Consider the following 17,575-nt stretch of genomic DNA (forward strand, 5'->3'; position numbering starts at 1 on the left):
TCAGGGACTCTGAACACTAACCTACCCCAGAACAGAAAGTGACTCACTCAGAATAGCATGGGTATCTTTGGCGGAAGCAGGAAGGGAAGCCAGGCTCATGGGACCCGGGCAGCAAACCCATACATCTTCCCCAGAGGGAGACACCTGCCTACGCCTTAATACCTCAGCATCATACTTTTCATTGATGGCAGGCTCAGTGGTGACCAGCTTCATCCTGCTGGCGAACCGCAGTGAAGACAACTGAAAAACAGATCAGACAGACCTCTATGTTCTCGGCAAATTACTTGTGACTAGAGACACTTGCTAAACAATGTCTAAAGGAGTCCACTAGAAAACAAATCTCCCCAAAGAGAGGAATGCTCCATGGGCCCATGGAGTGACATCTGGGGGGTCTTGTCTGTCTCTCCGGGGGCACAGGCAGCCAGGGGAGATTATGGCTGGAGGCTCATGGGTAGGCACTTGGGAGACAGCCCTGGAGCACTGATATTCCATGAGGAGTGGGGGGCTGCTCCCTGGTGTGAGGAGCAGCCAGAGGCACATGAGGCAGGCCCTGACATCCCAGCCTCAGACTACGCTGGGCTGACTCAGGGCCTGAAGCAGGGAGGCAGACTCAGAGGAGGGATGGGCCACCCAGAAATAGCCTGAGGAATGCCTGAAAGGGCTCTTCCACTGGACAGTCTCGCCTAGTGGTTAAGAGCTCTGCACAGACTGACCGACTGTACATCCTCAGATGGGTCTTGTAACCTCTCTGTAAAATCGAGGAGACCTGGCTCACAAGGTCACTGGGAGACTTAGTGCTTAGGTGTGTAATGTGCTCCGGACAGAACTGGCCCACAGTCAGCCCTCAGAGAGGCCCCTGTCATTAGAGTTACTTCTGTGTGGGGTGAAAGCAGACTCCTGCTGCAGATACAGCAGCACGTGTGCCCACGACTCCCTTGTACACACAGGCAGGGTCACTGCAGAAAGCAACACGAACCACAACAGGCACTGCTTTAAAGTTAGAACATTTGGAGAAGAGAATCATGATCTTCCACACTGCCAATCTGCCTTTGTCCCAAGCAGCTCCTTGGGGCTCCTGTGGGCCCAGTCCTGGGCAGAGATCCCAGGTGGTATGGGGACGAGCCTCTGGGGACAGCAGGTGCCAGGACAGCTGCTTCCAGTGTGACCATCTCAGAGGTGGGCATAAGGGGAGAGAGGGTCTTCCACGGTCTAGGACAGATTTCTCAACCGGGCAGCCAGGAGGCCCAGTAGTCACATGACTCCTCTTGGGGTTCACTCACGCTTTATGATACTCTGAGACCAGTAGGTCCTGAAGCCTTCCTCTGGGGATGCTGCCTGCACGTCAGCTGGAGCTCCCATCCCTGGCTTCCCACGTCCCAGGATGCTGAGTGTGCAGCAGGAGAACTCCCCCTGGAAGCTGGGATGGTCGCTAATGCACCAAGCTGGGAGGCCCTGCAGGAGCATCTCGCCCTGCAGTGTCTGACCTGTGTTACTGAGTGGATTCTGCATATGACTGAAACTTGCCCTGAGCCGTCCACATTTGAGCAAAATGTCTACGGAGAGATTTCCAGTCCTCTCTCACTTATGATGAGTTGGGAGGAGAGGCGGGGAGCCTCAGCTATGTGGACTCTCCTGTGTCACTAGCTCAGCTTGCATTCCTGCCTCTGGTTCTCATAAGCCTCTCGCCTCCTCAGATCACCTGTTTCCTGCTGCTGGGTTCATCTCCCTGAGTCACGAGTCTGGCCACAACCCTCTTTTACTAACGCCCCGTGACAACCCTTGCCATCTTCAGGAGAGCAGCCAAGGCCCCAGCATGGCCACCAGGGCCCATCCAGCCACTCACCTTCTCCTTCCTCTTTCCTGAGCCTCCCGCTGTGTGGGTCAGAAAACACAGTGCTTGTCCTGCCTAGCTGATGCATAGCCTCGTCTCCTCACAGAGGCTCCCACACTGAGCTTGCTCCCTGCCTTGCCTCTCCCTTGACACAGCTTCTGCCCCTTGGGACTTGGTATCTGGATCCCGGCTGGAGCCCTTTTGGCTCAGACTCATCCCCTGGATCCGTCCACTCTTGACCATGTCTGTGTCTACTGAGTCAGTTTACCCAGTCCGGCACGCCTGAGGATAGATGCTAATCTGGCTGCACTGACTGCCCTTACGTACCGTCTCTTCTAACTGAGCAGCTTCTCCATAGATGTTTGTCACGAGGACCATGTTGCAATTTCCCCCTGCAGAAAGCAAGACACAGAAGGTCCATGAACCACGTGGGTTTTCTGCCAAGACAGTCCTTTGAGGCTGGTGGCGGTGATCTGTTATTATCGGAGCGCTTGTGTCCCCTCAAACTTCATATGTTGAAGTCCTAGTGCCCAAGGTGATGGCATCTGGAGGTGGGGCCTGTAGGAAGTGATTAAGTTTAGATGAGGTCATGAGGGTGGAGCCCCATAATAGGATCAGCGCCCTTAAAAGAAGAGAGAGAGAGAGACCAGAGCTCTGTCTCTCTGTGATCTTTCTCTTTTCTTTCTCTCTCTCTTGGTCATATAAAGACACAAGGAGAAAGTGGCCATCTACAGGTCAGGAAGGCAGTGTTCACCAGGAACCCTTCCTGCTGGACCTTGATCTGAGACTTCCAGCCTCCAGGAGGGTGAGAAACAGATGTCTGCATAGTGTAAGCCCCTCAGCCCATAGTATTTGGTTCTAGCAGCCTGACCCGACTGAGGGCCAGAGAAGACACACGGAAGCACGCACAAGCCTGGGAGGCAAGGGGAAGAAGGAGAGAAGAGGGAGAGGCCGCCAAACATACCTAAAAGAGGAGCTGGGGAGAAAGCAGAGGCGAGGTGGCTGGGGCAGGGCAGAGGCCTGTGGCCAGGGCTTTGCTTATGGGCGGCACACAGTTAATAATCACACACCCACCTTCAGGCCCAATGCAAAAGCTTGGGAACACAGGATGACAAGACAGCCCCTGCTCCTCAATCAGAGAGGCTGAAGGAAAGGGAAGACCTCACAGGAGAGCCCCTCCACCTGGGCTTCAAGGTGATGAAGGATCCTGCCAGCTGGTTCAGGGATGGCGGGACATGAGAGGGTGCCCCCAGTAGAGGCCAAAGCTTAGGCAAAGCCTCTGAGGAGGGAGCAGAATGGCATGGGGGACACGAGAGGGCACTGTGCTTGATTTTGCCTTTCCAGGTGTGTCTGAGGTCACTGTGAAAAGGCTGCAGGCAAGTCCATGCCACCGGGAGGGAGCAAGTCCATTACCACCAGTACTGCAGACACGCCAGCCCTGTCCCTCCTCCCTGCACACCAGCCACCCCTCACCTAACGAGTCTTTGAGGGCATGGGTGAGCTTGCACTGCCGGAAGGGGATGTGGTCTCGCTTCTGGTCCCCGAGGGCAATGATGGCCTGCTCCAGGAATGACAGTGACTTGTTGATGTAGGTGGCTTCCTTCAGGACTCGGCCCTCAGACTACAAAGCAAAGGTCAGTTCTGCTTCAGGCCAAGTGGAGAGGCTGCCCCACAAAAAACACTGCAGGTCTGTGGCCAGGCCAGAGCCTCCTGCCCAGAAGCAGGGTCTTCTCTTCCTGTCTTGTATTCCACGTTGGGCTAATAAGAACACTCCCAGGAACACTGATGCAGATATTCATATGAGTGGATGCTCATATGAATATGAATACTTGTGTGAATATTCATATGAATACTCCCTTAAGAGTCACACTGTTATGAACACACAGGGGAATATTTGTGCAGATATTTGAGCAAATAATCCTGGGGAATATACAAACATTCATTCAACACACCAGTACAAACATTCATCTGAATGCTCTTCTGAATGCTTATGCTAATACTCATATGAATATGTATGTGAGATGAAAAATTCATGCAAATATTCATCATATGAACACTCATGCACAGAGAAATGCTAATATGAGCATGGAGCACTGACTGCCAGGCACTTTGCTAAGAATTTAGGAGCCATCATCTCATTGAGCATTTACAACAGTCCTGCCAAGTAGGAATGGCCTCTCTGATGCAGCTGTTTCACCTCTGCTAGTTCTGTCCCCCCCAGCTGAACTGTGCCTAGCTAGGAACGATGCTCACGAATGCCCAGTGAGGGACAGTCCACGCACACAGACACTAAGCTGGAAACAGGGCCATGGCTTGTTGAGGAGGAACTTCCTGCTCCCCCACTTACCCTAGACTTCCCCAGCCTCTCCGAGCCTGCTAGATCCACCAAGTTAATTTTGGAAGTGATGTACTTTTCATCTGATAAGGTCCGTGAACGGGCCTGTGAAACACCCAAAACAGAGGTTAGGCTGTCACAGTGAGAAGCTTCTTACTGAACAAGCTCCATGGGAATCGACCTCCCTTCCCAAGCTATTCAAAGAGCTTGTACTTACCTCCACATAGATGGTGAAAATGCAGTGTGACCTGGATGAGTTCTTGTTCATTGTGTGGGAGGCTATAATCCTGTTGGTCTCTCCCTGAAGAAGAGAGAAAACATGTAGACATTTTGACATATTGAAATAACAAGGCATTTGAGTCATTTTTTAACTATACAGAAATGATCTTTACATCACAGCCCTCGGTCAGGCCTTCCAGGGAAATCTGATTTATAAACTAGTAGAACAGAAGACAAATTGGAGTCAGACCTATATTTTCACTCACTGCTAGCGACATGTGAATTTGTATAATAGCTTTCTGAAAAGCAAAGTGGCAACAAAAACTATGAGCCTAAAAAATATTCATAGATATTGAGTCATAACCAACCTACATATCCAACAATTCAGGAATGATCTGTCTGGAGAACAATGTTATGTGACCAGAAGAATGCTGACAAATAGCTTTTAATAACAATAATGCAGAATCCAAAAATCGGAGCAAACTGCCTTCAATAGCACAATAAAAGGACGTATCCACCACAGCCAAATGGAATTTACCCCGGATGCAAGGATGGTTTGACATACACAGATCAGTGTATATACACCTTATTAACAAAACGAAGGACAAAATCATATGATGGTACAATCTGAGGAATGCAGAAGCATTCATAGAAGAAAGAATAAACAGATGGTACTACCAAGATGTTACTAATGGTCACTTCTGGGTTGGAGTTTATAGGTGGATCTTTTATATATACAGGTTATGCTTCCATATTTTTAAAGTGAACATGAATTACATTTAAACATTAGGGAAAAAAATCAGTAATTTGTATCTTTAAAGAGACAGCCCTTGCCTCTAATTCACAGGATTAGGCACTGTGACCAGAATATACTTAAAAGGAGACATGTAGAAATGGCTGTACTCAGAGAAAAAGATTTGTACAGGAGGGACTCCTGTCTCCTTAAAGGACCCTGAGAAGTGCTATGAAGAAACCCCAAATCAGCGATACTGCCTTCCTCTGCAGAGAGTAGAGCACCTAAAGAGGAGGGGAGGCCCTGGGCTGTGGAGGAGGCCTGGCTGGCTCCCAGGCTACATCCCCAAGGTCTCACTGTCACATTCAACTAACCTAAAATTAAGCATATTTGTTCATCAAATTGACATATCAAGAAAAAAAGCCACAGGAGATAGAAAACAGCTGTAATACATACAACTGAGAAAAGAACTAGTTTTCAGAATATATAAATTTATACAAATGAGAGGAAAAAAAGATATCTGTAAAGATAATAATCAAAAGACATGAACAGGGAAATCCAAATGGTCAATAAACACATAATGAGGTCCCTAATCTCACTGGTAATCAGGGAAATAAAACCCAATGAGTGGGGCCATAGTGGGAAACACTATACACCAGCCAGACTGGTCAAAATTTTAGAATCAGAATAATGGGAATTCTGACAACCTGTTGAGGGAGTATGCCATTATTGGTATTGTTTAAGAAAGCTTAAGACACATACTCTCTGTGACCTAGCAGTTACAATTCTTGGCTTTACCTAGAGAAATTCATGCTTATGTGCATCAGATATATATAACAAGAACGTCCCCAGTTCTAGTTCCTAGTGCCATTGTCTGATATATCCCCAAATTAGTAAAACCCAACTGTCCATCTGAAGTAGAATGGATAACTAAACTGTAGTATACTCACACAATGTAATATGATAAAAGTGAAAAACATATAACAATACCAGATGAATTGCACATAAACAGTAGGTAAAAGAAATAAGACAATTCATCCTACATGATTCCTTTTATATAAATTTCCAAAAAGGTTAACTTATACTATTTGAGGAGATATAAGTATTATGCTACAGGTGGTTAAGCCCTAATGAAGACCAAGGAAATGATTACAAGTCAGGAGAGTGCTTGCTTCCAGTGTTAGTTGCTCAGTTGTGGCAGACTCTTTGTGACCCCATGGACTGTAGCTCACCAGACTTCTCTGTCCATGGCATTCTCCAGCAAGAATACTGGAGTGGGTTGCCATTTCCTCCTCCAGGGGATCTTCCTGACCCAGGGATTGAACCCGCGTCTCCTGTATTAGCAGGCGGATTCTTTGGGGAAGCCCAGTTACTTCTACGGGTATGAATAAATACTTATTCATGATAAACTCTTCACAAACTTGGACCTTCTTTAACCTTAAGCCAAGAAACTTTAGGCAAACATCATTCTTCATGGTGAAATGTTAGGAGCAGCAATAAGATGAGAATGTTTTTGCTGCCTCCTGGCAGGCTCTTTCTTCTGTGTACATGCAAGGGATCTGTGTTTAAATCACCTCTGAGGACACCTAAGTGACTTTTTTTTAAAACTTTTATTTGACATTTATTTTAAATACCCTAAGATTCACCATTTTAAGTATTATAGTTCAGTGATTTTTTGAATCAGTAAAATTACAGGGTTGTGTCACTATCACCACAATTCTATTTTTAAAATGTTGTATCACTCCAAAAAAGTTTTCTCAGGCCTATTTGCAGTCACTTCCTGCTCCCCTCCCCCAGGCAATGTTTTTGTCTCTATAGATGTGGCTATCAGGACATTTCAAATGAATGGAGTCATACATTAGGTGACCTTTTAAAATTTCTTTTACTTAGCATTTTCCGGGGAGGGAGGAGGAATTTCATCCATGTCATAGCATGTACCAATGTTCCATTTCTTTTTCATTGTTAGTTTTCTATTGTTTGGATGTACCATATTTTGCTTATCCAGTCTCCAGTTGATGAATATTTTGGTTATTTCTGGTCTTTGGCTATTATGAATAATCTTATTAAGAATATCTGTGTACTAGTCTTTGTGTGCACATAGATTTTCATTTCTCTTGGGTAGATCTCTAGGAGCAGAATTGCTAGGTCCTATGAAAAAATTAATGTTTAACTTTTTAGGAAACTGCCAAAATGGCTACAGCACTTTATAGGTCACCAGCAATGCATAAGAATTTTAATCTACATGATTTCAAAAAGAATAACACATCCCAGGGAATGTTTTTTTATTGATTTGTAAGAGCCTTTATATTTCAAGGACATTAATTTTTATTTTTTTCTATATCACAAATGCCCATGGTTAACTTTTTAAAGGACAGTTTCAACTAAATAAAGAAAAAATGTCAAGAGAAAAAAAGACTAGAAGTCAAATTTATTAAGCCAAAATATACATTATTAGGACTTCCCTGGTGATCCAGTGGTTAGGACTCTGCGCTCCCAATGCACAGGCCCAGGGTCTGATCCCTAGTCAGGGAACTAGATTCCACATGCCATAACTAAAGATCCTATATTCTGAAGACCTGGTGCAGCCAAATAAATAAATATTAAAAAAAATATATATATATACACATTATTATTGCCATATGTAGAAAACAGATAAGTGAATTCTTTTTTGCTTCTATATTTTTTCATTATTATTTGAACTTGCTAAACAAGTATATATTAATTTTAATTCTGGTTATCAAAATAAGTAAGAAACTAAGAAGGAGAGAGGAAAAGGGGAACAAAAGGAAAGAGAAAGAAAAGGTTAGGAAGAAGGCAGCTGTGGTCCTGATCATCTCACCTCAAAAAGGAGGCTGAATGCATCCTCCTCCTGACTTGTGAGGTGGACCGACAAGCCCTTAATGAAGACCCCTTGAGGATTCTCCACGATGGTCATAGGTGTGACCGAGGGTCCAACATAAGGCAGCGTGGACAGGAGATCAAACAGGCTCTCATTATAGATTTCCAGGTAGGAAACGCGCACAGTAATGGCATGTGTGGGACGTTCTTCAATCATCTTAAAAACCTAGATGGGAGATTGGACAGCAGTCACCAAGAGCAGAACTCCAACGACCAGCCAGGATTAGGGGGTTCTTAGCTCAGGAGAGAATCCTCACCCTGGAAGAATTTACGGTCTAGTTACTGTGATGGTGCTTATCAACAGCTAGTAGCTCATCGGGTGATATTCACTATCATCTTGTAGCTTTTTGAGGCCTGACTTACAGATTGGTTAATAATTATACAGTCTCAAGAAGTAGAGGCATGATGAACGGAAAAGACTCTGAAGTGAAAATATCATTTTGTGGAGTTTTACCACACAGAAGCTTCTTTCACATCCATTATTTGACTCTATCCTGTGAACTCCACTGCAACTGAAGCAGGGCCACACCCATGTGTGGTGGCTTGGCTAATAAGGGAAAAAGCCAAGCCAGAACTCAGCCTTCTCAACTCCTACTACCCTCCCCAGTGCTTATCAGCAGGTGACTTTAGGCTGGTCTTTTCCCTGTCTCTGGACCTTAACTTTCTTATTTGTTAAATGGGGAGCTGGGCTGGATGATCCCTGAAGTCCCCCCTTATCCTAACAGGCTAGATCTGTGCTGTGCCACATGCCAGACACTAACCACAGGTGGCTGCTCAGCACTTGAAATGTGGCTCACACAAATGAGGAATTGAATTTTATTTAACTTTAATTAAATAATTGAAACTGATACTAAATTCAATTACTGGTAAACTTTTAAGTATGTTTGGAACAATTTGCGTTTATGAGTCCACCCTTTCAACTGTCAATTGCATGAAATATAAATACAGAGAAACTATTTCTGATGAATATTTAGGGTCTAAATTGAAATGGGGATTTCCCTGGTGGTCCAGTGCTTAAGACTCGATCTTTCCAATGCAGGGAGTGTGGGTTCGATCCTGGTTAGGGAACTGTGATCCCACATGCTGTGCAGTGCAGCCAAAAAAAAAAGGATGAACTGGGCTATAAGTATAAAATCTGTTGTTGTTTAGTCGCTAAGTCATGTCTGACTCTTGGCAACCCCATGGACCGTAGCCTGCCAGGCTCCTCTGTCCATGGAATTTTCCAGGCAAGAATACTGGAGTCAGGTGCCGTTTTTTTCTCCAGGGGATCTTCCCAACCCAAGGATCGAACCTGGATCTCCTGCATTTGCAGGGTCGTACTTTACCATTGAGCTACCTGGGAAGCCCATGTAAAATACATTTCAAGGACTTAGTGTAAGGAAAAAGAATGTAAAATATCTCAATAATTTTCACATTGATTACATATGGAAATGATATTTTGGCTATATTGAGTTAAATAAAATATATTACTATATATTATGTATCATTTAAGTGAAAGTTGCTCAGTCATGTCTGACTCTGCGACCCCATGGACTATGCAATTCTCTAGGCCAGAATACTGGAATGGGTAGCCTTTCCCTTCTCCAGGGGATCTTGCCAACCCAGGGATAGAACCCAGGTCTCCCGCATTGCAGGTGGATTCTTTACCAGCTAAGCCACAGTTCATTTTACTTGCTTTACTTTTTAAAATGTGGCTACTGGAAAACCTAAAACTGCGTATGTGAGTTACACTAAATTTCTGTTGGGCAGCACTGAGCTAGATTATCAAGTCTAAGATGCTAAAGATAGCAGCTTCGGCAGCAAGGGGCGCTATGGTGCTGCGTACAGATATCGGCCGACCAGTCGCGTTTGTCAGAAATATTCCAGGGACGGTGGCCTCAAGTGAGCTGAGAGAACACTTTGCACAATTTGGCTATGTAAGAAAGTGCACTGTTCCTTTTGACGAAGAGAGTGGCTTTCACAACGGTATGGGTTGGATTCACTTTTCTTCAGAAGAACTTTACAATGCACTACAACAGGAAAATTATGTTATTGATGGAGTAAAGCTCCATGTTCAACCTCAAAAACCCAAAGCTTTACAAGGAGACCAAACATCTGATGAAGAGAAAGATTTTTGAGACCCTCACTGCCTACTGAATAAAGTAAATAAGAGGGGGAAAAAAAGGTCTAAGATGCTGAGGCATTGACAGTGGGATGTTAAGGATATTGCTCCAAAAAATTATAGCGTGGATGGTTATGCACAAGAGGGGCAACTTCACTTCCTACTGGACAGGGCTATAAAACCTCAAGTTGCTTTTTAGGGAAAAATCCTCTGCCTCCCACTTCCAAAACGAGGGTCCTCACAGAATACAGGCTGCTGCTACTGCTGCTACGTCACTTCAGTCGTGTCCAAGTCTGTGCGACCCCATAGATGGCAGCCCACCAGGCTCCCCCGTCCCTGGGATTTTCCAGGCAAGAACACTGGAGTGGGTTGCCATTTCCTTTTCCAAAGCATGAAAATGAAAAGTAAAAGTGAAGTTGTTCACTCGTGTCCGACTCTCAACGACCCCATGGACTGCAGCCTACCAGGCTCCTCCGTCCATGGGATTTTCCAGGCAAGAGTCCTGGAGTGGGGTGCCATTGCCTTCTCCAAGAACACAGGCTAGCAGACTCCAAAGGAACGCCCTCCTGTCCTGTCTTCAGTCACACTTCTCAGACCCCCAGGGCTGGCTTGGTCCTGAAAGCTCATGTCGTGCCCTGCTCCTTCCCTTTGCTCTTTCTGGGGTGACGGTGGTGGAAGAAGCCAGAGCAGGCCAGTAAGGAAGCTCTGCAATGGTCCCTCCCCCTCATTAAAACCAGGAAGGAACAGAACTAGGTTCCCTCTGTTACAGGGCCACAGGCCAACTGAGCAGCAAGAAGCCAGTCTGCACATCCGACTCACTCTTTACCAAATGGGAAACAAGCTTAGCATGGGAGTCGGTCAGAGTCAGTCACACACATACGCACACACACACACACTCCACCATGCATAACCTGTCTCCCCTACAGGCTGCAGCTCCTTGGAGGCCTGGATCCCACTGGTGCCAGGAGCTGGCCTGGGATGGGCAGCTTCTGTGTGCCATCCCGCCCACTGGCCCACTCTCTACCTGCTGTAGGGCACGAGGGAGGATCCCTCGGTGCTTGTAATTCTCAGTTGCCCCCGTCATGGTATACGTCTTGCCAGCTCCTGTCTGCCCATAACACATGATGGTGCCTGCAAACATTTCAAAACACATTTTGGTGACATCCAACAAAACAGATCTAAGGACAGCTTTTCCCTCCCCCAGCATGCCCAGTGCTAGCCAGAACCCTGGTGTGAAGGTGGCCATCAGGAGCAGCTAAGGACATCGGGAATTCTTGCCATGTAGGTTGAGTGGCTGAGCAGGGAAACAGGATGTAAAGGGTCAAACACAGACAGCTGCTCTCAATCTGTGGTCCATGGAGGGCTCTACTGCTTCCCCTTCCAAGAGGGGATCTGATCCTAGGGCTTCTGAGGAGAGCAGGGAATTCCAGGCTACAGAGGACCTGGGAATTTTCCTAGCAAGATGAGGGTGATGAGAGCATTGAACCCAGCCCTTCTTCAGCAAGACCATGGACAGCCAGGCTCTCAGGGCTAGGTCTCCCCATGAGGCTGCCCAGACAGAAAGAAAGAAGAGCTTTCAAAATCCCCAGGAAGAGATGGGAGTGGGAAGGGCATTTTCTGTTACTGGTGAGAATTCTTTGTAGACAGCACATTCCCAAAAGACTAAAGTTGGTCCCAGGCTACTTTCAGAAACCGAATACTGTGACTAGGTCCTGATCTGTCCCAGTGCCCTCTCTGGGAAGAGGTCACCTCACTTGTGCTTTAGGTCTACCATCACCACCAGGCCCTGGGACCCAAACCAGTCACCTTGGGCTCCAGTTCCCATCTGCTTTTCCTCCTGACTTGGGCAGCCTGAACCAGACCCAACCCAAAGGCTGCTTCTGTAGGTATTCACACAGCAGAAATGTCCAGGCAACACTGGGTGGTGGAAATCAGTGTCTGCCTTTTCCACATGGATGCTCTAGTTCCTGGGGTTGGTAGGTTTTAACACAAGAGGCCTGAATTCAGCATCTTCACTGGAGTCAGAAACAGTATCTTTAATCCTGCAGCAATTTGCAGGAAGGAATCAGTTTAGCTGGGACCCAGAGCCCATGACTCTTAGCCTCCCTGGGCCTTAGCTCCTCTGTCTCTACTTCCTCAGGGCCACATCCCCTCAGAACGAATGAGGACCACACCTATATATCACACACAGGCTATAATGTTCGGGCTTCTACACTCAACTGACTTTTAAACAGAAGACCTAAAACTTGCAAACGGGGAACATGGTAGTCAGGAGCCACCAGACAGACAGTCTACAGACTGTGATGTATTTTTTCTAAGGATTTTTAAATCTTAGATTTTAAAACAATATTAGACTGAACAAGTTTGTACAAATTTCCCTATAAATTTTAATTTGCTAAATGGCTTTTTTTGTTAAGGTTTTACCTTAAGAATATCAAACTCTACTCAAGTTTTTAGTGATCTATGTAAATAACCTAATACTGGAATGGAACAGATTAATTGTGCTGGTAGGATAAATGGAAATAGCTCCTAGCAGGTAGCCAGGAGGAAAATGTTTTGACTCCATCAAATTTATCCTAAAGACACTGTTTCAAAACTAATATTTTTAGTAGTTTTAGTTTTAGTAATATTATGAAACAGGATAATATTTGAATCCCCATGACCTATAGAGAGACAGGGTCATTAAATCGTCCTATGAAGGTAGGAACCCAGGACCATGGGTCAAGCCATGACCACCATGTCACCAAAGTTTTCCATCATGAGAACATGGAGACAAACAAAAGTTAGTAAGAGAAATTGTAGTTTATTTTATTCACCATAAAATCCTTGTACCTCTTCCTGGGTGGGGGTGTTCCCCAGGTTCTTACATTAAAACAACAATTAACTAAATTACCGTTAAAGCCATTGAGGGCCTGAGAAACCACATCCTTCGCGACTGTCTCGTAAACCAAGTCCTGGGAGGCATCATGGAGAACTCTATCCAGTTTGAATGACCAGTCTGTCTGCTGGTTATTGACAACTCCCCTCCGAGTATCTTTTTTTAAGTGAATATCAATGGTCTAGGAAGAAACGAAGACTTCTTAAGAAACTGGTATAAAAAAGTCAATGGCAGCCAAGCCCTGACCTGGAGGAAACAGAGGAGGTGAACTCGAGGAAGAACAGGGACTTGTATCTATCCTGGATGACCTTCAGGATGCGGGGAAGGGAGCCACTTCGGGGAGGCCAGACACCCTCAGGGTGGAAGGAGCAGGAGACAGGAGCACGTGCTGGTTCCAGCACATCTCACCCTCGTGGACAGGGGGCTGTCTGTCTTAGTTCCCTCATCTGTGATATGGGGTGAAGCACGTTTATCACATTCTCATTAAACAAGTTTTAGGTAAGTCCAATAAGCACAGGAATGCCTTGAAACAGGCCAGAGAGAATAGTGTGCTTGGGAATGGAGGCCTGGGCTAGCGCCCTAGCTCCTTGGTGACTGGAGGCAAGACCTCCCTCAGCGTTGTGGCGAGCAACTACTCCCTCACACACTGGGTCATGGTGAGCAGTGAAGAAATGATGGCCACAGGAAAGGCACTGGACTATTCCGACATAGCAACTCACTGGCACTAAATCAAGCGTGCCTGCCAACTTGTAATCAGCACGTTTTCACATGCAAAGGTTTCTAAAAATTTTATTTTTAGATTTTTAGACCCCTCTATGGCAAGCCTCTGTGGCAGCAGCTGGTTTAGAAATATATTGGGTTAGGCTAATGGTAGATTCCTATCTTTGAAATGAGGACTTCTGATATAAATGGACTTTCACTGGACTCTTACACTGGCTGCCATAATCCAGAAGCCAAGACACAGCCACATGCAGAAAAAATAAGATCAACAGAGCAGGGCTTGGTCCATTCATACGTTAAATGTTCTGTGCTTCAGGGTCACTGAATCCACGTCCAGCAGGGTGCACTTCACAGGGTTGCACCTGAGTTTCTTTCTGACTGCTAGGACTTTAGAAGTTTGAAAAGTTGACCTTTGAATTGCTCCCTTGAACAATGTCTCCATGCTGCCCATAGTAGATCCACAAATGTTTGCTGAATAAAAACATTTCATAACTCTCAAGGTGGGCTAAATCTGTCTCAGGCTTCAGAATAGTCCTCACACATTGGTGAGGACGTGGGGAGGGATAGATCTTTCCAGTTCTCGCCCTAAGAGTTTCTCCCACTCTTTGGTAAGTTGAACAATAATCAACTGAAGACATTCCTACTGTACTCCCTGGGAGATTGTACAGTGGGAGATCTGATCACCAGAAAGTTTTATTTATGAGTGTGGACAAATGTCACCTTCCAGTGTCAGATACAAGGATAAAGTAAACTATTCACCAAAAAGGCAATAAAAATGGGAGTTTCATGAGCTTCCTCATCGAGAGCATTGGTGGGGGGAGTACTCTGGACTTGAAAGACTCTAGATTCCACCTGAACTTTTACCAGTTCTGTCCCGGTCCTTACAAGGTGGTTTGAAAACAGTGTAGTGAGAAAGCACTGAGAGATTCTCAGGCAGGTAAAGGCAGACACAACGGTACTTACTTTGTTGTCATCTCTATATTTGATCATTTCATGAGCAAAGTCATCAGTGGGTCTGACACGGACAAACGTGTGAACTTTTTTCCTAGAACCCATTTTAGCTAAAAAAAAGAAAACAGCAACATTTTCAGTAGTCATCCTCAAACAACCATTAGAACAGAGATGTCACTGATCAAGATTGGAAAGCATGATGTGTGGCCCATGTTTTCCTCTCTCAGGAGCCAGCCTTCCTTTTTGCCCCCTAGCATCTCAGGGCTCTGCCCACAGGATCCTGCTCAACAAGTCTGTGTACACCCAACTTGATCAGGTGCCTCACCGTTCTCCACCGACCCCCTAAGAGACCAAAATACAAAACAAAAAGAATGCTCCCTTCAGTGGCCTGAGTTTAGATGTGGATTCTAGAAATGTTCCGTATCAGAGTCCACCTACACTTTGCCTTCTTCATTGTATTTTCCTCTTAAAATACTTACTGTGAAATGCATTAGAACTAGTTTTTTTTTCATTAACATACCTTACCTGAGATGTAGCACCTCCTCCTCTACCTCCATTAGACTAACATAGATCAGAAAAAAGATTACCTGGAAGTATATTTAATGGAGCCTGCAATCAAATATTCTTTATTCTCCACCACTCCACTGAGAGAAAAATCAGTCCCCTACCTCCTCTGCCTCTCTTAAAACCTAATTATGTGCATTCTCATCATTTTCGGGTAGACACACATATGTTTGTATTCCTTCACTTATACTATCATGAATGATTACCATGTGTAATAAAATGTTAAACACCAAATGTAGTTTCATCAAATAGGATGAAGGCTTAAAGCTGTAAGTGACAGGGAGGGGAATTTAGGTAAATAACATTATTACGTAGAATTTTCCTATAGTGGAAAAGACTCTCAAAATAAGGACTATAAACATCTTAGATAGTCAAGCAAAACACCAATTAGCAGAGATGCTAGAAAAGGGGCTGTTGTCAATTAGATCTCTAATATCTTGTATGACTAAAGTATTTCACAAACATTAAAAAAAAAAAAAACGAATTGTACCACACCCTCCAAATGATAACTAAGAAATCTCACATTTTATTGGATACTAGTCTCATTGGTCAAATCACACTAGGCTCTCCTCAGAATGTCTGTGTAAATATATTTAATACTATCACCTAGTAAATTCTGGTTCTAACATTGATCAAGAGTGGAGAAGCGAAGAAAGTTATTAAATAGAAGTAATAATCACACTGATTTTTACTGCTTTAAGGGGGAACTTAAAATGTAATCAGATCTTTAGATGCCTCTTATACACTGATGACAAAAGATGAAGTACTGAGAGAAAATGTCAACAAATTCTAAGGAAAGCTAAAAATCTTTCCATTTTTAGAAAATGAATGTGAAAGGTATTCAGGTGAGTAAGGATTGTGCCTTGTCCCATTTCAGGTCTAAAAATTTTGTTTGTAAGATTGAGCTCTAGAAACAAAAAGTCCCAAGTAGCTCTAACAGGACTGCCGAAATGAGAAAACTGAAGAGATTATCTCATCTCCAGGTTCACTTTGATCTAGGCTATGGGAAAGTGGAGAGTGGAGGGAGGTGTGCTTACTTAGGCAAGCAGTGTCACTCTCTAAAGTTCCCCATACCAGTCTGAGGGCCCATCCTCCTGCTCAGGGAAGTTAAGATGCTGTCCAGGGTGCCCTCTGAAAAGGAGCATGTTCTGGGGCAGGTGCCTAAAACTCCCTCCTGGCAGCCCCTACCCACGGACAGCCCAGGAGCAGCACAGGCCAGCTCCAAGCATCACCCTCCCTTCAGAGCCTGCCCCCTTTCTGCCCAGGAATTTGCCAGCATGCACATGCAGCCATTCTATCTGTGCTTCCCAATTCTCCCCATGCTCGCGCCATTGCTCCAGGCATGCCAGGAGCCATATTCTCCTCAGACAAACCTTCTGTATTAACTGCATGCCTCCTTTGTGCCCCTCAAACGCCAGACATTTAGGGACCCCAAGAATGCCATCTTGCACTTACTGAAATAGTGCTTGTTACTGTTCTTAGACCGCATCATTTGAGACAGTTGCAGCTCCCAAATTATATGACAAGCTGCTTGAAGGGCTGGATGGTGCCTTTTATCTCGTTTGAATCCCCCGCTAAGTCCAGAACAGTGCCAAGCACAGAGCAGGTGCTTAAGAAATGGTGACTGGTGATGGTGGTGGTCATGGCTGGAAGTCAGAGCATGGCTGGAAGTCAGAGCGTGGCTGAATCTCCATGTGTGGGTCCATCTTCAGTCACTACTGAGACAGTCCCAAAGGGCACAGGATGTCACTTCCTCCCCTCACCACCACCAACCCCTGAGCCCACAGCCCTTCCAGGAGGACACTAGGTTTCCAGGCACCATTTGGAAAAAGCCATCTCAGCTCCTCACCACGCTCACCCTTTTAGTAGGGTCCTTCTCTCTAGGATCTTGTGGGGAATGCCTCTCCCTCATGGACACCACCCTTAGATATCTCTGGTGTAAATAAGTGAACCTCTGAGTAGTCACCAGGAGCCCTCTCTGCTTAGAGGCTCACAGTTTCCTCACTTGTTGTGGGGGTGAGAATGAACAGATTGCCACCCAGCACCCCTAAAATGGAGAAAAGGAGAGGTTCAGATGGGTTCCTGTCTTCCAGTGCTCCTGTCCAGAACAGACTCTCAAGGAGAACAATCACAGCCACCAAAAAGGCAGCAGCATCTTAGGTCCCCAAACTCGGACCCAAGCCGAACTGGCCTTTCTCCTTTTTCTAACCCAACGGGCTGGACCTGTGCGTGGAGTCTAGGAGGCAACGGGCCTTGGGACCATTTCTGTGTCTCTCTGGAGCGGTTTCTGTATCTACAAAGCAAAGGGTCGGGACTGGTAATCCCGAAGCTCTCTATAGTAAGTC

The 17,575-nt window shown here is 45.5% G+C and overlaps 2 protein-coding genes and 1 long non-coding RNA gene across 6 annotated transcripts in view; 2 read left to right on the forward strand and 1 right to left on the reverse strand.

Annotated features, from left to right (window-relative positions):
* The window catches only part of LOC120868185, a 36,428-nt gene extending 30,449 nt beyond the window's left edge, over nt 1-5,979 (forward strand). For 2 of the 3 annotated variants that reach the window (XR_005722169.1, XR_005722168.1), the window contains one exon: nt 2,539-5,979. This is a non-coding gene — a long non-coding RNA (uncharacterized LOC120868185). The remainder of the gene's footprint in view (nt 1-2,538) is intronic. The other variant, XR_005722171.1, reaches the window with a different exon arrangement.
* KIF9 (kinesin family member 9) overlaps nt 1-17,575 on the reverse strand; it is a 41,245-nt gene that overhangs the window by 22,091 nt on the left and 1,579 nt on the right. The window contains exons 2-11 of one of the 2 annotated variants that reach the window (XM_040246842.1): nt 16,686-16,948; nt 14,679-14,776; nt 13,011-13,176; nt 11,142-11,248; nt 7,958-8,182; nt 4,384-4,467; nt 4,179-4,271; nt 3,305-3,452; nt 2,159-2,223; nt 163-240 (exon numbers count right to left, since the gene is read on the reverse strand). In XM_040246842.1, coding sequence (XP_040102776.1) covers nt 163-240; nt 2,159-2,223; nt 3,305-3,452; nt 4,179-4,271; nt 4,384-4,467; nt 7,958-8,182; nt 11,142-11,248; nt 13,011-13,176; nt 14,679-14,776; nt 16,686-16,722 — 1,101 coding nt within the window. In that variant the 5' untranslated portion in view covers nt 16,723-16,948. The remainder of the gene's footprint in view (nt 1-162; nt 241-2,158; nt 2,224-3,304; nt 3,453-4,178; nt 4,272-4,383; nt 4,468-7,957; nt 8,183-11,141; nt 11,249-13,010; nt 13,177-14,678; nt 14,777-16,685; nt 16,949-17,575) is intronic. The other variant, XM_040246843.1, reaches the window with a different exon arrangement.
* Nucleotides 9,777-10,168, forward strand: LOC120868184 (SRA stem-loop-interacting RNA-binding protein, mitochondrial-like). Its single transcript, XM_040246846.1, has one exon. It carries the CDS (start codon nt 9,792-9,794, stop codon nt 10,131-10,133), a length of 342 nt encoding a protein of 113 aa, XP_040102780.1. The 5' UTR covers nt 9,777-9,791; the 3' UTR covers nt 10,134-10,168.

The sequence above is a fragment of the Oryx dammah genome, unplaced genomic scaffold (assembly GCF_014754425.2).
Source record: "Oryx dammah isolate SB20612 unplaced genomic scaffold, SCBI_Odam_1.1 HiC_scaffold_9, whole genome shotgun sequence".
Lineage (NCBI taxonomy): Eukaryota > Metazoa > Chordata > Mammalia > Artiodactyla > Bovidae > Oryx > Oryx dammah.